Source organism: Ovis canadensis, chromosome 22, assembly GCF_042477335.2.
Source record: "Ovis canadensis isolate MfBH-ARS-UI-01 breed Bighorn chromosome 22, ARS-UI_OviCan_v2, whole genome shotgun sequence".
NCBI classification, from domain to species: domain Eukaryota; kingdom Metazoa; phylum Chordata; class Mammalia; order Artiodactyla; family Bovidae; genus Ovis; species Ovis canadensis.
Window position 1 is genome coordinate 33,239,392 of NC_091266.1, and position 21,529 is coordinate 33,260,920.

At 48.1% G+C, this 21,529-nt stretch overlaps 1 protein-coding gene across 2 annotated transcripts in view; it reads right to left on the reverse strand.

Moving 5' to 3' along the window:
• The window catches only part of TLL2 (tolloid like 2), a 142,657-nt gene that overhangs the window by 28,754 nt on the left and 92,374 nt on the right, over positions 1-21,529 (reverse strand). For both annotated transcript variants that reach the window (XM_069566886.1, XM_069566887.1), the window contains exons 8-10: positions 13,942-14,066; positions 11,405-11,520; positions 6,168-6,270 (exon numbers count right to left, since the gene is read on the reverse strand). In XM_069566886.1, coding sequence (XP_069422987.1) covers positions 6,168-6,270; positions 11,405-11,520; positions 13,942-14,066 — 344 coding nt within the window. The remainder of the gene's footprint in view (positions 1-6,167; positions 6,271-11,404; positions 11,521-13,941; positions 14,067-21,529) is intronic.

The following is a 21,529-nucleotide window of genomic DNA, read 5'->3' on the forward strand; positions in this document are numbered from 1 at the left end:
CATCTCATCCTCCGTCCACCTTCTCCTCCTGCTTTAATCTTTCCCAGCATCGGGGTCTTTTCCAATGAGTCAGTTCTTCACAACGGGTGGCCAAAGTATTGGAGTTGCAGCATCAGTCCTTCCAATGAATATTCAGGATTGATTTCCTTTAGGATGGACTGGTTGGATCTCCTTGCAGTCTAAGGGACTTTTAAGAGTCTTCTCCAACACCACAGTTCAAAAGCATCAGTTCTTCAGTGCTCAGCTTTCTTTATAGTCCAACTCTCACATCCATACATGACTACTGGGAAAATCATAGCTTTGACTAGACGGACCTTTGTTGGCAAAGTAATGTCTCTGCTTTTGAATATGCTGTCTAGGTTGGTCATAGCTTTTCTTCCAAGGAGCAAGTGTCTTGGAAGGCTCCTAACCTTCCAATTCTGGCCGTCTGTAGCCTTTTGGATCTGGGGAGCTTAATAAGATGAGCTGAAACTGTTACTGAGAATTGAGCAGGGAAAAATCCATCAGACGCTGCTACGCTTCCAGTAACAGCTCCTTCAGCATCACCGATTAGTATCAGTTAGTTTTTGGAAAACAATATGTAAACCTGGGGAGGTATTTCTCACCAGTGAGGAGACAGAGCTGCTGAATGCTGGTTCACAAAAGGAACGGTTTCTCAGCCAAACCCAGTTTCAAGTCCAAATTCCTCCTTTTAAAATCCCAGCTGTCACAGCTGCTGGGGATGTTTCCAAAAGAGAGAGCCTTGTGCCTAAGAACCCAACCAGATGAGATTGAACCACCCACCCTGGGGCCACAGGACAACCTGCCTCTACTCCACTATCCGGGAGGAGGTAGAAATTACAGGCTCAGCTGGATTTTACCGCCCTGTGCTTGTGTGCTTAGTCGCTCAGTCATGTCTGGCTCTTTGCAACTCCATGGACAATAGCCCACCAGGCTCCTCTGTCCATGGGGATTCTCCAGGCAAGAATACTGGAGTGGGTTGCCATGCCCTTCTGCAAAGGATCTTCCCAAACCAGAGACTGAACCCAAGTCTCCTGCATTGCAGATTCTTTACTGTCTGAGCCACCAGGGAAGCCCCTTTACTGCCTTGGAAGAGCTAGACTTGGTAGAATAAATCACAAATTATTTCTAAGCAAAATCTCCCCAAATCACCTTGAACCTCCTGCACTGTCCCTAGACTGATGTCACCAGACTCTTACCTTCACAGTAATGGTTCTAATAAAAGCCCCCTTTTAAACTGAGCCAGTCTATACCAGACACTGTGCTATGCACTTTATATAGATTATCTATTTGTCTCCTTACTACCTTTTGAAGTAGGTGCTATTATTAATCTCGTTTCTGAAAAAACTGAGCCTTGAAGAGAATTTGAGATGCTAAAGCTGAAACTCCAGTACTTTGGCCACCTCATGCAAAGAGTTGACTCATTGGAAAAGACTCTGATGCTGGGAGGGATTGGGGGCAGGAGGAGAAGGGGATGACAGAGGATGAGATGGCTGGATGGCATCACTGACTCGATGGATGTGAGTCTGAGTGAGCTCTGGGAGCTGGTGATGGACAGGGAGGCCTGGCGTGCTGCGATTCATGGGGTTGCAAAGAGTCAGACATGACTGAGCGACTGAACTGAACTGATATTCAATTTATAGAGGAGGAAATGGCAACCCACTCCAGTATTCTTGCCTGGAGAATCCCATGGACAAAGGAGCCTGGAAGGCTTCAGTCCATGGGGTCACAAGAGTCAGACATGGCTTGGCGACTAAACCACTACCACCATTCTCAACTTAAGTTATGCTCAAGACTGTAACCCTGGAGTAGGAAGTGGCAACCCACTCCAGTACTCTTGCCTGGAAAATTACATGGACAGAGGACCTTGCAGGCTGCAGTCCATGAGGTCATAAAGAGTCAGGCACGACTGAGCAACTGAGCACACTGGCACACATTCAAGATTGTAAGTGCAGCAGGATTTGAACCTAAGCAGCCTGAGATCTTGACCTTCATCCCCAGTCTAACCCTCTTCATCATGCTCACCATTACTGCCACCCACCATCCAAAGGAACGTCTCTGTTTAGGAGTCGGTTCTAAATACTGTACATTTTTGGATCAATAGACATCAAATCTGTTCTCTGGGAATGTAATCAATATTCTCATTTCCCAGTTTGGAAACAGACACATTGGAATGATGATCAAAGACTCAAACTATAGAGCAAGGCTGTGGCAATGCCAGGCATGCCGATTTGCCTCATGCCATGGGTCCTGCTCATTTGGGAGGCTGCCCCAGCCCAGGGAGCCCCCAGTAGTGGGGCCACGCGACACTGATTGGCCGGCCTGGCCTTTCTGAACTTCCCTCCCCACTTCAGGGAAAGGGGGGAAAAAGGCTTTTGTGTGCATTGTGGTGGTACAGAATGCCCAAGGATGGTTCTGCATACAAAAGTGCATTGTTAGAGTAATTCCTCTAGCAGAAAGAAGGGAGGAGAATCCAATTAATAGGCCAGCATTTCAGGTTAGTGGATGAGTTCTGTGCAGCCACCTTTCTCCCCGCTCTCGGTGCAAACTCATCAGTGACCCTCGAAACTGAAAAAATGAATCTGCTACCTTTAAGCAGGCGTGAAATGTTCTCAATCTACTTACATTTCCCTTTAATCAGGATGTGAAAAGCTGAGTCCCAAACAGCCTCCTCCCAGGGAGACTAACAGGCTGGAGAGAAACTGGACGAGAGAAAAGGTGTCAAATTCCTAAACTGAACTCTGGTTCCCGCCTTTGGAGGAGGAGTTTAATAAGGATATCAAGAAGAGGAAATGCAGATGAGGACACTACAAGAGGACTCCATGGGGAGCCATAAAGAGTTCATTCATAAAAAGTTATGCGTCCATTATGCCTGGAGTTTCACACACTGCCCTGGGAAAATATGCAATGCACGGTTTTTCAGAGCAAGATGCATACTTTCACAATCCGCTCTAATCCGCTCTCCCTCCTGCCAAAGGGGCATTGACCTGCCTCCTCCCGGCAGATTTCATGGCACTGACCCCTCCCAGGGACCAGCTCGGCCTACACAATGCACTTGTTCCAAACACAAAAGTTCACTAACAACTGCATTTGGAAACATCAGAGCAGGCCAAATAGTTGGCAAAGGAGAACTGCAAATGAAGAATGACGGTTACAGGCGCTGGGCATTGGCTGCAACACACTCGGCACACACACACACAAATACCTACACACACTCACAGAAAAAGTGTAAAACCTGAGCAAAACAAAAAACCCACACACAAAAACCCTCACTGACAATGACGAACAGCAAAAGCCCCATCGAATCAATGAACGTGTGGTCAGAGTTCCCAGGATCTGCAGTGAGAAAATTCTTGTTTCAAGTTCAAGGGGTGGCTGGAAATCCCTCTGTTGGTGCCCATTTTCAGGAGCGTGCCTTGGCCCTCTCCAGGGAACTTTAGGAACAGAGAGTGTCCCCCCTCCGGAGCTTTTCAAGTCTATCACGTTCCCTAGGGGGTATGGGGTGCCAGATTTAGCAAACAAAAATACAGGAAGCCCAGTCCAATTTGAATTTCAGATAAACAACGAATCATGCATTTTTATCTGGCAGTCCTATGGGGAGTCCCTTCTAGATCCACAGTCCCCTTCACCCCATCAGCAGGACTTCTAAGTTCTGAACTGATCTCAAGCCCCTAGCAGGCTGTGTGGCCCTGGTGAGTCGGCCTGTTCTGGGGAGTGTGGGTTTCTCATGAAGGTGTGTGATGAAGTGACTCAAAGGTCCACACGATTCCATGTTCTCAAGAAACTCCTCCCACACAGCGTTTCTTAAAATTCAATTATGAAATATTTGGATGCATTCTTATAAAACAGCCAAATAATCCAGAAGTACACAAACCAAACCATGAGGTTGCCCCCTCCCCATGCTTTCCTTCTCCGAGGCAACCACCTTCTTTAGTTTGCTGAGAGCCCTTGCAGCCCTGTTTCCGTGTATTTGGAACTAGACAGGTACACATGCACAAATATTTATCGGTAAGTGGGATTGTTCCCTGATCCACCACATGGAGATCCTGGTTCAACAGTTTCCCAGGAATCTCACAGAAATCTTCCCCACTGATGCTGGGGTGCAGCCAGGTTTTGGAACCTCTGCGACCAGGAGGGCAGCCCTCTGTTTTAATTTTGTTGCACCCAGTCGGTGCTACCTACAAAGTCACGCCTCCCCATACACACTGCGTCTGCTCACGTTGGACAGGAAGCAGAAACCCAGGGCAGACAGCCTCCACCCTGCCATCGGGTGGCATAACCCATCTGTCCCGAACCGCACACACTCCTGTCTGTCTGTGCCTGGCCTGGGAGTCAGTTTCTTGCCCTGCTTTCCTGGACCACCAGCTACCTGACTGAACCCCCTACCAGTGATAACCTGGCATCCTCCACTCGAAACCAGCTCTGGCTATGTTCCCACCTCAGAGGACACAAATACCTACCTATTGGTACCTCTAGGAAGTTAAGCTCATGGCCCTCTGGACTGAGAGGACTTGTGTGCCCTTCCCAGGAGTAGCTGACCTGGCTGAGACCCTTTGGCCATTTGGAAGCTTAGTACCTGCCAGGGCCCCTGGGGCCAGCCAGACCTTCCATCCCTGTCTCTCCTGAGCTATTCTGGAATCTGACAGGCAGCTGGGCTTGGTCTGGCAGGGAAACTGCCCACCTTAGCGCTGTCCACTCTTTCCTGTTTCCATCTTTAGTCAGCTGTCATACTCGGCCCGGTCACTGGAAGCGTCACAAGTATGGCTTCTTGCCCACGTGAAGATCTGCCAGGGACAAAGTTTGCACAGAGAACTTAGAGTGGTCCACTTCAGAAGCCCAGCCTGAACAGCCGTCTATAAACAACCCACTCTCAGCGGAGACCCTCCCAACTGACTCCTTACGCTCGGCTCCTCTTTCTGGCTCTACCATGGTGACATTCCTGGGCCAAACGAGTCCCTGTGTCCATTGTCCTGACACCGATGCCACCAAGCCTCTATGTGACCTTAACTTCCCCTGGTCACCCTTGGTGATCCCTCTTCTGGTGATCAATCCTGAGTGAACTGACCTTTCTCTTTATGCCACCTGCCCACTGCCTCTCACACAAAGGCCCACCTGCCTTTTCATCGATGAGTTCATGTACTGTTCATCTTCCCAAAAGAATACAGGTTTATCAGAGAAGAATTAGAAAATACAGCTAAACCAGGAACAACAAGAGAATAAATTTTTATATTCATCATCCTGAAATAACCAGTTATTTATTTACATTTCTAAGGTTACTTAATATTTATATTGTAGGTCATAAAATGGTTCCTTCCAGCTGAATCCAGCCTGCATGATTGTTTTAAGTAATTTTGCTTTGGGTAATTTGAGTCAGGATATTTACTGTTTAGCTTGCCACACTCCCCACCACTCTTTATTTTATTATACCAACGCCATCTCTCTCATTTTTACCTTATTCCTGCTGCTGCTGCTAAGTCGCTTCAGTCGTGTCCGACTCTGTGCAACCCCGTAGCCAGCAGCCCACCAAGCTCCTCTGTCCCTGGGATTCTCCAGGCAAGAATACTGGAGTGGGTTACCATTTCCTTCTCCAACGCATGCATGCATGCTAAGTCACTTCAGTCATGTCCAACTCTGTGCGACCCTATGGAAAGCAGCCCTGAGGGTGTCTGATTTTGCAATGCTTCATAATACATATGCTTTTGTTAAAATAGAATCTTACTGCATATCCATTTTGCAACACCTTTTGCATAGCAGTGTACAACAAACATCTTTCTGTATCAATAAATAGTCCAACTTTGTTTTTAATGGCTGGATAGTTTTCCATGGAAAAGATGTATTATAATTTATTCATCTAACCCCTACTGTTGAATATTTAAATTGTTTTCAATGTTTCCTGCTTCAGTGAATGTCCCTGTAGTGAGAGCTTTGCACAGTTCCTTAATTAGTTCCCTAGGATAAATTCCAAGAAGTGGAACGGCTGGGTCAAAGAGTATTCGCAGTTTTAAAAGCTTTTAACATGTGCGGCCAAATGGAGTGTTCAGAGTTTTACAACGACACCAACCCGTGAGAGCTTCCTGTGACTGGTGGATGGCCCCTTCCAAACATTTAAGAGCATCACAGAGAGCATCTGAGCACGTCTCTTTTAAGGCTCTCTGAAGTCAACTCACCCAACAGGGGGGCTTTCCTCCAGTAACCATCCCGGACCTCCACGTAGTCGTACCAGCACAGGCGGCTTTTAAACAAATCCATGGATGTGAAGTTTAAGATGATCTGTAAAGAGTTACCGTAAAGTGAGTTTTGGCAGCCCAGTCTGAGGAGTTTTGAAGATACATCTTGCATAGCAGTGTTCTCACGTTACCCTTTAGCATACAGAGCTCTCAGACCACAGTAGGAGTGTCCTCTCAAAAACGCATTCACAGGAAACCTCATGACATTAAATAATAAACCTTAAACAGGATGAGGAGTAAACAGAGGAGATGGGTTCTATGGTTCTGTCTGGGGAATAACTTGAGCTTTTGAAGTCGCTTAGTGGTTTACAGAAAGCAAGACGCATTAAAAACACAGGCCAGGATGCATTGAGACTGGGGATTTGGGAGGAGGTAAGGGGTCAGTGAAGTTTAGAGATACAAAAAGATCTTAAAACATCATCAATCATTCTAAAGGGCCCGGGGTGAGCCTGAGTGCATCCGAGCTTCTCTGTGATCAATGTTTCCCTGGTCCGTGACCTCACTCTTCTGAGGTGTGGTGTGTTAATAACCTTCCTGCAATTTTGTTCATTCATTCATTCATTCCACCATTGTTCGTTGACCACCTACTGTGTGCCAGTCTGTGTCGGCCAATCAAGATAGAAAGGTCAGTAAGAAAGAGTTCTTGCCTGTAAGTTCTCTGCCAAAACTCAGAGAAGGAGAGGAGGACAGGTGTGCTAAATCAATTAGAACACTATGGAAGAAATGCTGAAAAGACAGGGATGGACAGAAAGGCATTCTGGAGCCTCGAGGAAGGAAAACCAGATTCTGCCCCGGCGACAAGAAGAAGGTTTCTTGGAGGAGGTGGCATTTAACCTAAGGGGAACGGGATGCATGGGTAGAGGGGGGCCAGACAGAATTGTGGTGTGAGGGCTCGACACGATCAGACCAAGGAGACACTTAGGGAACTGTGCTGAGTGTTCAGTAGAGGTCATTGCATGCCTGTCTGGAGCGAGGGGGCAGGAGAGGTGAGGAGGGAGGTGGGTTTCGAGGAACTGGGAAGGATGCTTCAGTTCCTTTGGACAATCTTGAGGACCCCCCCCCCCGGAGGCCATTCAGTCGGTGCCTTAGTCCACAAGTGATGGAAGGGGCTGGGTGGCCCTGCAGGCTCAGCACATGGGCCCTGCGCCCCTTCCAGCCCAGCCAGCCCAGACGGAGGGTCAAGTTTGCCCTCTCCCCTCACCCCTGCTTGGAGCTCACCACGCATGGTGCCCAGGACTGTCTGGCTGCAGCTCTCCGGTGGGCTCCTTGTCTGTGCTTGGCGTGTCCTCACCTGTCACCTCTCAGCTCTTCTTCTCTCCAGAGTCCTGCATAAGGGCAATGCCCCAGCCCCTGCACCCCTGACGTTTTCCCACCCGGGGCGGTGGGGGGTTTGCTCACAGTCAGTTCACCTTTTTTTAGCATCTTCACTCTCCTGCTTCCAAAGACCACTTTCTTTTCTGTTCTTATAGCCCCGGGTCTTAATCTCTACTAAACCTTTGGGCTGGAGGCTCTGCGGCACTCCTGGCCACATGGAAAGGACTTGGGTCTTGTCCTCATTCCCTGGCCTCTCTGCTTGGAGTCTCTCCTCTCTGGTTTTTGCCGCGGCAGCCTGTGCCCTGTCCGCTGTTGTCTCTCTTGTGCTGGCCCATTAACTGTGTTGTTCAGTCACCAAGTCGTGTCTGACTCTTCGCAACCCCATGGGCTGCAGCACACAGGCTTCCCTGTCCCTCACCATCTCCCAGAGTTTGCTCAGACTCATATCCATTGAATCGGTGATGCCATTAACTGGAGGGCACCTCAAAAGAAAAACATCGTCCTCCCAGCTTTCCTGTCTGTAGGGGACACCTTCACCCCAGTCACTGAGGTGCTCTACCTCGGGGTTAGTTCTCCCTGGCCTCCATTGTTTATGCCAGCGCTGATGGACTTTCTTCCTTTGAGATGTCGGAGTCCCTGCTATGAGCCAGTCTTGCTCCACCTCACCAGGCCTGCTGCACCCCCGACCATTCTGCACACCAGGTCTTCTGGATCAATCCTGCACTTACAGCTCATGTTTACCAGATCCCTCCTGTGCTCAGAAAACCTCAGTGGCTACCTATATACCTGTCTCATAAACTAAATTTGGCTTACTTTTCAGAGCCTCCAGCACCCAGCCTACCTGACCTTGTTTTCCAGGTACACCCTGATGTATCTGTACAAATGGGTCCTTCCCAGACCCAGATCGGGGGCCCCTCCCTCCTCCCTGAGGCCTTCCCTGATTACCCAGATAAACTTGACTTTTCCTTTTTGGAACTTTCCCCCTCTCTTAGAGTGATTCTAGAGTAGGTGAACTCTTCCCTCTCTCTTAGAGTGATTCTAGAGCAGGTGAACTCTCCCCTCTCTCTTAGAGTGATTCTAGAGCAGGTGTTTTTAGAAGCAGGAAGATCTGGATTTCTTTCCAGCTCTGAAATCTTGGGAAAATACTTCCCCTTGGACCTTTAGCTTTCTCACCTGTAAAACAACATGTTCACCACTGGGTTTTTGACGGGACTGCATGAGAAACTGTATATGGCATGTATAGTGCCATGCCTGGACATAACAGACACTCGATAAAGGGTGATTTTAAAAAATCCACACTGCGTGGACATGGAACACTAAGGGCTCTTTGCATAGCCTATCTTGAGAGTGCCCACAGCTTCACAGTTCAGGTCTCAGGACAGGCAGCACCATCTTTGACAGAGCCTTATAATCTCCTAGGAAGTGAAGTCAGTACCGGAAAATAACCGGCCAGCTCACCTCCTGTGCTGTTGTGTGTGTGTGTGTGTGTGCGTGTGTGTGTGTGAGATGTTACTCTTCTTTCAATCTGCCTGTGGACTGAACTCACTTCAGAAGTTAAAAACAGTACTGGTGCTGAGCAAATGCCCCTCCTTCAATTAAATCAGACTCCCTAGGGGTGAAGAAAGGACTCTCAACTCTAAGTCTCTTGAAGACAGAGGTTATACCTTATATTTCTTTCATTTCTCTCACAATGCTGGAATTCAGGAAGGAAGGGCTTGGTAATCCTTGCTAACTGGTTGCAATATAATTCTTTAGCCTTTGCTTTGAAAATTTTCAGAACGGAAATGTTATTACAACTTCCTCAGTAACATGTTCACAGTGTAAATGAATGGATAATTATTCAGGCTAATTATTTAGGTATATTAGTGAGCCATGAAGACCACAGGGGAAGAGGTTGATGCACAGGAGGCGAAACTCAAATCAATCAAGTCTGCTGATTACTAACACCTCTGGAGAAGGCTGGATGAAGCCAAAGTTGAAATAACTGGGGCTGGAATTTCAATGATATATTCTCCCTGCCCCAGTCAGCATTTATAATCAGGGCTTGGTGAATCTTCTGCTGTTCACACATATCACATAGCCTCTGCTATTCAGGGCAATTCAACAATTTAGGGATTACCACATCCCTTCCTCTTCCTCCTTCTCCTCCTTCCTGCCCCCCTCCACTGGAGCCTCCTGCAGGCACAAGGACAGCAAACCTGCTCAAGGCAGACTGCTCTGAAGTCTCTTAGGTTCAAGATGACAACCACACTGTTATAAATGCCTAGAGCCAAAGGAAGGATGTGAGCATGTGGCTGTTGTGTGTGTGTGCATGTGAGTCTGTGTGTATGAATGCATGTTTAAATGTCTAGCCTGTCCGCTTTGTGGAATAATTTAGGATGATTAACTATCCAGGCTCTCCAAATCAAATTGCCTGGGGTCAAATCCCAGCTCTACAACAAACAAGTGGCCTTAGGCAAGTTTATTTCCTTACCTGCAAAATGAGTGTGGTAATAGTCACAGGAAGTGAGGACTACGTGACAGACTCCACATGCTATGCGCAGAACAATGCCTAGCCCATAGAAAGTGCTCACAGTGGTTCCTAGCCATCATTCAGTCTTTCCTGGAGACACCGTGTGTCCGTCCACTTCCCAGAATCCCTCTCGCTAGCATCCATCTTGGCTGAGCGATGTGTGCGCCACCAGGAAAAACTCTGAATTAGAGTGACTGGCCAAAGTTCACCCGGAAACTAATCCCATAACCATAAAACCTGAGACTGCAAGGCACGCGGCAGAGCAGTTCTCCTGGGTTCCCTTACCGTACTGCTCTCCATCTGGGTGCCCTTTCCCAATGAAATCTCTTGCTTTGTCAGCACATGTGTCTCCTCGGACAATTCATTTCCGAGTGTTAGACAAGAGCCCAGTTTCAGGCCCTGGAAGGGGTCCTCCTTCCTGCAACAAGAGAACCTGAAGGACCTTTGGTTTTGTAGAGAGGTGTAGGGGAAAAAAACAAACTCGGAGGTGCAGAAGCCCCCAGTTCCCAGTTCTATATCCTGTAGTGGATGGGGGCAATTTTTTAAAAGTCTGAGACTCAGATTCTTTGTTCATATACTGGAGACAAGAAGATGAACCCTGCAGAAAGGTTAAGAATATACCACCCCTGCACCAGGGCAAAAGAGACCCCTGCCCTGGGCTCAACTTTAGAGGGCTGTGGAATCTTCAGAACCAAAGGAATGTGCCTACCAGGATTTTCCCAGATCCTACACCTTAAACTGCACCCAGGACAGGAATCCAGGGTGTGCAAAGATCTCTGCCTTGGATCCATCCTCCCAAAGGTGGACAACACAGATGACCCGTCCACTTCCGCAAGAAGGGAAGCCCAGCAACAGCTGTTTACAAGGTAGGTGTGGAGAAGCTTGGGACTGTGGGCTGGGGTGTGCCCTGATTGCTCCTAGATGGAACTGGGGTTGGGAAGAGGAGGAGGGACCGCCCTGGTTGGGGGCTAACTCTCCTTATAGTACCACTTTGATACACAGAATCTGAGGCGTCAAGAAATTCTAAGTTGGTCCCTTGCCTTCCAGAGCATCCTGCTGGTGTCTTTATCAAGGTAGGAGGATAGCACCTACTTTGTTTGACCAGACGTGAGCTTGATTTAGAACTCCAGTGGACATGTAATACACAGGCCTCCATTTGTATGGGGAAGGCGGGTGGGAAAGTCCAGAAATCATGAATGTTCAGCAAGCTTGCCCAGTAACTGGCACATAGTAGGTGCTCATAACATAACATAACAGATACCATTACTACTATGAATAATAACACTAATTCCTCATGCCTCACCCAATTCAAAGAATACACTGTCATTTCCCGAGGTGGTTTCATACCTACCTTTTCTCCTGGAGTGACTGATATCCTCCAGACACAGTGGGAGTAAGAAGGGTAGCCGTTCGGGAAACCAGGTGCAGAAAAGTTCCCCATCGTGTCCTGCAGGGTCTCCCCACATGCTGCACAAGCAAAACAAGACATGTGATTCAGGCATCTGCACACGCTTCCCGCCCATGCACAGGGCGGCTAAGCAAATTCAGTTAACCAGCCAAAGCCCCAGGAACACCTTGCTGAAAAGCATGGCAGGCAGACTGACATTTCTCTGACCGATAAAAGCAAAACTAGGCCTGGGGGCCAAAAAGTAACACCCTAAGGGTTTCCTCTGAGGCTCTCAGGATTGAGCACAGCCTAGAGCTGGCTTTGAATTCAGCTCTCCAGCTGGCTGTTGGGTGGTGGGCACATGTCCCAGCTTTGCTGGGCCTCAGTTTTCTTTATCTGTGAAATGGGTGGGACCTGCTTAGAGGGTTAATGAAACCATCTGCTTTACATGAAACGGCCCAGCACAGTGCTTAACACAGCTGCTGAGTGAGATCTTGTCTCTTCTTTTTCTGCTACCCACCTCCGAAAGAGCATGGAATAGTCAAGAAAAAGAAGGAAAATGACCAGCAGCACAGGAAGCTGGCACGTTCTACAGTGGGATATTCTTCCCTTGAATATTTGAGGGTTGCCTGGAGTCTGGAACCTAGTCCTATGTATGTGAGCAGTATTTCCCCTAATCTGTTCTCAAAAGAAACAATGTCTGCAGGCATAAGCTTGGAAGCTGTGGGTTTCGTATTCCCTCACCTCTAGGGATTCAGAACTCAAAGACAAGAGCGTTGATTTGCTGAGTGCCCCTCGACTCGTGGGGCCACCTCCAAAGTGTGGGACACACACTTCCTTCTTTTCCTCCATTCAATGTGGCCTCCACGTGGCAACCACCTTTGCTTTCAGTGACTGCTTGAAACTGCTTGAAGATGCAGTTTGGGGAGCTGTAGGAAGGGATGGCTGGAGAACGGCCCATCCTTGACCTCAGGAAATCCTGTACATCGGGGCTTCGATATCATGTTACTGAACAACTGCCAGGCATCGTGAGGATTACGCCCAGCAGTCAACACCCCCGAGGGTTCTGTGGAAATCATTTTAGAATAATCATCAACATTCTGCAGGGACAGACACATTACTGTATGGCTCCATGGTATTTACCAGCTGCTTCCAATCCTTCGGGGGGAAGCAAGAGGCATACGTATATACATTATAACTAAATAAATACTATGGCATTTCCCAGGGAATGCTATAAGATTTCTCTTTCAATGCAGCAGGGTTATATGATACATGTGTCCTGTATTTCAGCCCTAACATACCCCCAGACGACTAATAGCTGGATGGACACATTTCCTAGAGTTTCATGATGGAGCAGTCCCACACGGTCCTCTGCACACAAGCTGGGGCAGCCAGAGGGCTTTCCTGGGCAGGTCCAGAACACAGATGGTCGGGAAGTGGGTTGTAGGAGGAAGTGAGTCTCCCAGAACGGTGGCCGGGGAGGGGAGCAGCACCAGCACTGCCATCCTACGGGGACCGAATACGGTTGTGGCTTTATGAGTAAGTGCATCCTGCCGGCAGTGTGGTAAAAAAAAAAAGTGATAGGCCAATTTTCTAAGATTACCCCTATTTCAAATATTCTGTCCTATGATCATATGCAGGTCTGGTCTAAGAGTTTGGAAAAGATAACCAGACCTTTTGGTAGTAGAATTTCCTTTTTCCTCTCCAAGCCACCAAATTGCCTTTTCTCCTATCACTGGTAAAAACGTGCCTGCTGTAAAGTAGTGCTTTCCACTGAAGCTCAGCAACTTAAAGGGGCTGACGTGAGTTTCTCCTAGGGTGGCAAGCAGGTGAGGGGGAGGGGGAGGTGATGATGCTGAAGCCGATGAGATGGAAGCAAAGAGGGCAAACTCAAGGGCCGGGGCTTCTGAACTGGAAGAGAAACAGACATCTGCTGGGATCCAGTGTCCTGTCCAGCCTCCAAGGGCAGAATATTGGCCACTGTCCAGCGCCTTGGATGGTTAGGAGAACCCGAGATCACAGAAGTGACTTCATTTACAGCACTGAGATACCCTCTGCCTTCCAGTGTTTGGAAAGCCGGCTTCCACCCTTCTAAAAGCGTGCTCCCCCACTCTGCCTTTCTGCAAAACCCTGGGTCATTGTTTTACCAAACCCACCTCCCCTACTCCCTTAGCAAGGAGAGCACTTTCACCCCTGTGGCACGCACACCACGCTGGACCCCCATTCACTGTCGTTCCACTACGACTTCTTCCTCTTCTGACCATCAGGGCTTTGCCAGAGAGTTCCAAAGCTTCCCACAAGTTAAGCTGTGGCCTCTAAGAGTCCTCACTGGCTTCGTTGCCTGCACCACTCCACTGGTTGGACTTTCCACACTGTCTACCACCTCCTAACGGCGGCACACTCCCCGAGGTATCTTCCCAGCCCCAGGGATGCTTGCAAACAGTGGTTGAGAGGTCTCTGTGGTGCTCCGGAGGCCCTGGAACCCCGTGATTTACAGTTACCTGGGCATTTGTACAGCTTCCTGGCTTGAGCTATGTCTCCCTGACTGAGCCGCACGCGCTGGCCAATGGTTGGCCTGACCCCGTTGTCATCTCGTCGGGGGAGGATGGTGTCCAAGAAAACTCCTCTACAGGAAGAAAGGAGAGAGGGAGAAAGGAGAATAAAAGTCAAGGCTGTCAGGCCATCCGTGTAGGGGTTTAGAGTCTTCCTGTCCTTGTCCACACCCCATCCACATTCCTACCCCCTGGCCTGCCCACCCCTGGTGGTGTGACTCACAGGGCTGCCTGGCCTGGCACTGGCATGTTAGCATTCCATTTCCTCAGCTGCCAGCTCCCTTTCCAATGGGAAAATGACTCTGCCAAGTTTAAAAATATGCCCTAGCCCAGTGGCCCTGAGGGCTTCCTTACTGAAGTGTCCTGAGCATCTCCACAAATTCCCTGACAGGTCCAGGCCTCAGGGTCCCCCCAACCACCACCCCTACTGCACAGTTGCAGGGAGCACCATTCAGAGATGACCGTGTGAGTGGTGCCCTCTGGAGTTGTGCAACGGGCAGCTCCCAACGTGGATAGGTCTTGGAGAGGCTCCAGAGAGAGCTTGGGAACCAGTACAGTGAGAGGTTCTCAGGGAGGGGCTGGTCAGCAAGAGCTGGTTGATGGGTTGGTGAAAGAAGGCGTTCAGGGTTTGGGGTCTTTGCTGGCAGGAGGGATAATCAGATGGAAAATGGGCTGAATACAGAGGACAGGAGTAACAGGAGAGTTCTGGCCTAGAGATCTCTGTCTAAGGCCTGACTGCCACCTGGTGAGCTCAGACAAGTCCCTTCCCTCTCTGAGCCTCAGTTTGCCCCTTTGGACGGTGAGAGATTGGTTTAGATGGTCATGGCAGCCTCTTTGAACTTAACCATCTCGCTCTGCTCCAGTGGGAATGAAATCTAAGAGGAGCAAAGCAGACAAAAGCCCACTAGGCTGCCTGGCTGACACTGGCCCTCTTCACATCTCCCTGTCATGGGCATGGTTAACCCCTTGCCTGACCCTCCCACTCTGCTTCCAGACCCTATCAGGGACCTCTCATGGAGGGCAGGGCCTTCTCCAGTTACCACCCTGTTCCTTTCCATCCCTTCTTAACCAAGAATCTGGAAAGAATCGTCTGGCTGCCTACTGACCCTTTACTCCTCAGTCCAGCTGCAGTCTGACTACACAAGCAATGGTCACCAGTCACCAGCCAGTGACCAAGAAGTTGGGCGAACACTTGTCAGCGCTCAGCGGCTCTCTCTGCAGCATGGTCCCCTCTGCCGGGCCCTCCCCTCTCAGACTCTCCTCTCCCTGGTTCCCCAGACACCGCTCTCTCAAGTTAGAATCTTTTTCTCCTGCCTCCTGCAAATGCTGTTTCTAGAATCCTGCACTCTCCCTCTTCTCTCCTCTCTCCTCTCTCCTGCTCCACCTGCTATCTGGGTTTTAACCAATACCTATATTGTCGCTCAGTTGTGTCTGACTTTTTGCAACTCCGTGGATTGTAGCCCACCAGTCTCCTCTGTCCATGGAATTTTCCAGGCAAGAATACCGGAGTGGGTTGCCATTTCCTTTTCCAGGGGATCTTCCCGACCCAGGGATCGAACCCAGGTCTCTCACAATGCGGGCAGATTCTTTACTGTCTAAGCCACCAGGGAACACCTATAGGCTGACAGCTAATTCTCTGATTCCAGTTCTAGAACCATCTGCTAAGAGACATGTCTAGTGACCCCTCCACTGCACTGTCCTATGGAGTTCTTAAATCCAATTCACTCAAAACCTAATGCACTCCATTTTTCTGCTCTTTGCATGAACCTGAGACTGAATTTGAAGGTGCCCTTGGCTTTGTCTTCTCCCTCTCACTCCCTTGTTGAAACCAGGAACCAGGGCCTGTCTGTAGCACCCTTTATCCATTTCTTGAATCTATGCCCTTCTCCTCATTCCAGACCACTGCCTTAGCTATCAGCATTCCATTCCTGAACTCTTTTTAGTAGTCACCCCACTGTAGGCTCAGCCACTCTTCTCTCCCCACCCAATGTAGCAATGTGATCATCCTGAATATAAGGGCATGCATGTGCCCACTCCGCTTGGAGGCCTTCACCCACTTGCAACCATCACCTGAAGCTCCAGGCCCGGGCTCGCTGGCTTCAGCCTTCCTCTTCTGACTCTTCCACCTTTACCATTAACAACTTCATCCTCCTTCTTGCCCTAAACATGCCCTTAAGCAAGCTGTCCTCTGCCAAGGCTGCCCACCACCCATCTTCTTGACCACTACCAAACTCTTGTTCATATCTTCAAAACTGCATCAGATGGCTATCCCTTTTAGAAGTTCTATCCCTCCCATCCTGAGTGAGTTATTCCCTCCTCTGGGCCTTTCTTGTCTAATTCGATATGATTCTTCTTATCAAACTGTATTATCTTTTGGGATTGATGATAATTATCTTCGGTGCTAAACAGTAAGTTCCTCCAGCAGAGAGACCAGGTCCTTCATCTCTGCCCTCAGGGGAACTATAGCAGAGCAGACCTCAACAAAGGCTTCTTGAATTAAATCCCACAGCCAAGACAGGACACTGGCATCAAAAGGTTTTGCAAAATAGCTATTTAGACTCAAAAGGGAACGCAAAAAATGCTTGTTACCTAGTTATTAGCTGTTCTCTCCTTTCTCTTCTCTCTCACTTTCAAACGTTTCCTTTTCCCTAAGGTCAGCATTACCTTCGAAAATATATATTAGTCCCTGTTTCTTCCTTTTTTGTTTTTGTATATACTTTTTTTTTTCTAAATCAGATTTCAAGCTCACTTTCTTTTCATTGTTAACCAGACTGTCTGCCGATGTCTGTTTCAGGACCGCTTGCCCTAACATTTCACCACCTGGCCTGTCTCTCACTATTGCCTCGTCTCTGGGTCCTTTAGAGACACTTTTGTGGAATCCCTGGTCTCCCTCACTGACCTCACCGGTTTCACCAAGAGTGAAACCACAGAGGATGGCTGCATAAAAGTCTAAATCCTATGAATCTAAACATGGGTGCTTCTGCTCCAATACAAAACGTTTTTACTTGTAATTGTCGTCTTGATTCTCCTGGAGAAAGACATTTTGCTGCACAAAATGCAGGGCCCTGTATAATCTCTTGGCAACTCAGACTAACTGACGCTGTGGAAACTCACACGGTGCAGGCGACTCGGCCAGCAGCCTGCTGTGAGGGCAGTGTGTGCTCACACACGCTGTCCATTCATGGGAACTGCCTACGAGCCAGGACCTGGCTGAACCCTTTAAATGCACCATCTCATTTAATCCTCATAACAACCGAAGAAGCAGGTGCTGTTGTTATGCGGGGTCCTATCTAAGGTGAGAATACCAACCTGCAGAGCCTCAGAGACTCACTTGAGTACAAAGCTAGTGATGCGGAGCCAACCCTGGACCCGAACGCAGGCAGGCCTGGACACCCCCTCCTGACATCGTCCTCTCTCCAGCCAGTGTTTCCCACCACCCAAGAAAGAGATCTTAAGGTGCGTTAGATCCCCGATAGAGTTAGGAAGTGTGGAGACTTCAAAAACCAAAGGAGCAGGAGCAACCACGGCTCACAGTCAGATGGCTCTGCAGGCTGGGGGCCCCTTCCCACCTCCCCCCAAGCACATCCTGGGGCGGGCAGCACTGTGGTGGGCTCCGGAAGATGTTTACCACAAGAGATGTCCCTGTGTAAACTGCTGCAGTCACATCCCCCCTTTTATATGGGACAACCCTTAGCATTGACACTCTGCTAAACTAAGAACAGCTTTGGCAGATGCCCTTAGGGAATAAAACTGTCAGCTCAGAGTTCTCCAAACAAAGACGCTCCTGTACCAGAGAACTGTCTCCTCATCTCCTGGACTCTTGCCCACGAAACCTCCAAAGATATCACTCCCCACAGCCTGGGTCCAACCAAGGGGAGGAGGCAAGAACTGCAATAAACTAGAGGGAATGAAGTTGGAAGCAGACAGCTCAGTTGTAAAGACACACACAGACTGAGTTTCCCAACAGCAAGAATAGCATTTGCCCCAGAGATGACTGAATGCTCTGTAGGCATTTTCTGCTCTTTGGCAGAATCAAAGATGATGGGCAGGCTAGATCCAGGGGACACCTGACCAAGAGTAATGACAGAGGGTTAAGAAGGGGGGGATATTTAACAAAAAGTAGACCAGGAAAGACCCCTAGTTAAAGACTCCATTGATAAATATCCCCATTGAACAAAGTAGTTTTCTGAAAATCCATAAAGAAAATTAGCAGAGAGGACACGGCGACAAAATAGATTTGCTGGGACCATTCTCAGTTCTGGGTCAGGGTGTGAAGGTAACTACAGTGGATTGTTAAAATAACAAATTGTGCCTCCTAACAGCCATATCTCTCGGCAGTGTGAAGTTGCAAGTACTCCCATTAAGAGGTAGGATGTCTTTCATCATCACTTGAATCTGGGCTAGACTTGTGCCTTGCTCTGGTCAATAAAATGTGACAGAGATAATGGCATGTACATTTTAAAGCCTGGGTCTTGGGAGGTTTAATGGTTATTGCTGTGGCAGCAATCCCAGGCAAGACCAGCAAGGAATGAGTCAGGATGATTCACACAGTGTCATAAAAAAAAAAAAAGCTATTATAAACAGCCAAGTTTTGGGGTAGATGGTGCTGTGACAGGGTTTCCCAGGTGGCACTAGGGGTAAAGAACCTGTCTGCCAATGCAGAAGAAGGAAAGAGACTTGGGTTCAGTCCCTGGGTCGGGAAGAGTCCCTGGAGGAGGGCATGGCAACTCACTCCAATATTCTTGCCTGAAGAATCCCATGGACAGAGGAGCCTGGCAGGCTACGGTCCATAGGTTTGCAAAAAGTTGGACACAACTGAAGGGACTTAGCATACACGCAAGGTACGGTGACAATAGGTAGCATCATGGTAGCAGGAGGGGGTGGGCTTCCCTGGTGGGTTAGAAATAAGAAAAAAAAAAGAATTGTTTTTTCTGAAAAGACAAGAAAAGAAATGTTGGTGTCAGAAGAGAAGGTTTGTCTGCATTCTTGCCATGGGCTCTAGTTACAGAACTTTGCATAGTAACTGGTACATTGCAGGCATGGAGAAGGCAATTAAGCTTCTACAACCCACTAGTAGTAATCTATCTGAAATTTCCTACATAATAGAAACGTGTAGTTTCTGCTTAATGAAGTAACCGCAGTATCTGCATATGGGAAGAATTGTAGTGAGATGATGGACATTTATTCCCTCACCTAGTCCCCAGCACTACAGATTTCCTGTTTCCTTGGACTCATTCATTAATTTGTTCATTTGACAAATATTTACTGAACTCTGTGCCAGGCACTGTCTTGAGTGCTGGGGAGTAGAAGAGAATGAGGTGGTCTCAATCCATAAAGACCTCAGTTCAGTGAGGGAGAGAGGAATACAACAGACAAATATTTTTTTGATGTGGATTATTTTGAAAGTCTTTATTGAATTTGTTTTGATGCTGTTTCTGTTTTATGCTTTGGTTTTCTAGCCATGAGGCATGTGGGATCCTAGTTTCCCAACCGAGGATCAAATCTGCACCCTCTGAAATGGAAGGTGAAGTCTTAACCAGTGGACCACCAGGGAAGTCCCAACAGATAAATAATAATAAACAAATTTATATGAATAATTAATAGATAAGTAATAAAGCAATACGAAGAGTTTTGGCATCTATAAAAACAAGATCCAAGGTACAAGGACATGGAACAATGGATTGGTTCCAAATTGGGAAAGGAGAAAATCAAGGCTGTATATTGTCACCCTGCTTGTTTAACTTATAAGCAGAGTACGTCATGAGAAATGCTGGGCTGGATGAAGCACAAGCTGGAATCAAGACTGCCAGGAGAAATATCAATAACCTCAGACATGCAGATGACACCACCTTTATGGCAGAAAGTGAAGAGGAACTAAAGAACCTCTTGATGAAGGAGAAAGAGGAGAGTGAAAAATCTGGCTTAAAACTCAACATTCAAAAACTGAAGATCATGGCATCCAGTCCCATCATTTCATGGCAAATAGATGGGGAAACAATGGAAACAGTGAGATACTTTATTTGGGGGCGGGGCTCCGAAATCACTGCAGATGGTGACTGTAGCCATGAAATTAAAAGACAGCTTACTCCTTGGAAGAAAAGCTATGCCCAATCTAGACAGTGTATTAAAAGGTAGAGACATTACTTTGCCAACAAATGTCCATCTAGTCAAAGCAATCATTTTTCCAGTAGTCATGTATGGATGTGAGAGTTGAACCGTAAAGAAAGCTGAATGCCAAAGAACTGATGCTTTTGAACTGTGGTGTTGGAGAAGACTGTTGCAAGTCCCTTGGACTGCAAGAAGAACAAACCAGTCAATCTTAAAGGAAATCAACCCTGAATATTCATTGGAAGGACTGATGCTGAAGCTTCAATACTTTGGCCACCTGATGCCAAGAGCTGACTCATTGGAAAAGACCCTGATGCTGGGGAAGATTGAAGGCAGGAGGAGAAAGGCACGACAGAGGACAAGATGGTTGGATGGCATCACCGACTCAATGGACACGAGTTTGAGCAAGCTCCAGGAGATGGTGAAGGACAGGGAAGCCTAGCGTGCTTCAGCCCATGGGGCTGTAAAGAGTAGGACACGACTGAGCAACTCAACAAGGTACAAGCTTCTCACTTGGACCAACTTGACCTTGATTCCCGGAAAAAATCAATACTTTGGCTCCACTTAGCCACCCCCAGAGCTAATGCAGTGCAAGTTGGCTATTCCCTGCACCACTTCCCAACCCTGTGAGTCAGTCCCACACCCACATCCAAGCATTCCACCTCCAACATCTGCAGAGGGGGCACTCATCCTGCCTCTCAGACCCCCGGGTTAGGTCCTTCAAAGTCTCCATTTCCCAGTGTGGAAGAGGAAGCCTCAGATTCCCATATGGCAATGTGTGAGATCATATCTGTCAATCTTTCACATTCTGGTTAATAAATTATAACATGAAATGTTGGAGCTGGAAGGGATCCGAAAACATCTGTTCCAACTCTCTCATGAGGGAACTGAGGCCCAGGAAGGTGGAGATCTGATCCCACACAAAGCTGCCCCTAATTACTATCTATACCTCCTTCATCAGCAAGGTGCATGGGTGAACGAGGGCTAGAATTCAGCCTTCGACTCTCAGGTCAGTGCTCTCTTCATTACATCATATTCCCTTTTGTATCTTCTTATAAAGAGCCAGAAGAAGAGTAAAGAGAACTGGGTAGGTCACTCCCATCCCAGGTGTTCCAAGATGCTGACTTTGGGCCAAACTCCACCCATTAAAGCACTGGAGAGCTCCTGCCTGGGTGCAGGATGGCGATCATAACTAACTCAGTTGTGTGGCCAGAGGACTAGCGCCCCCTTGGAACTTGGGATGCTGAGATGTAGAGGATGTCGCCCATGGTAGTATGACCTTATCGACAGGATGCTTTCAGAAGCTGTACCCAAGAGCCAAGCAGCCTGGGTAAACAGTGTCCTTTCCACTCCCAAGAGCTGTGTGTCTCTTGAACTAATGGTTTCCTTTGATCTTGATGAACATAGAGATTCATGAAACGGACTGTTT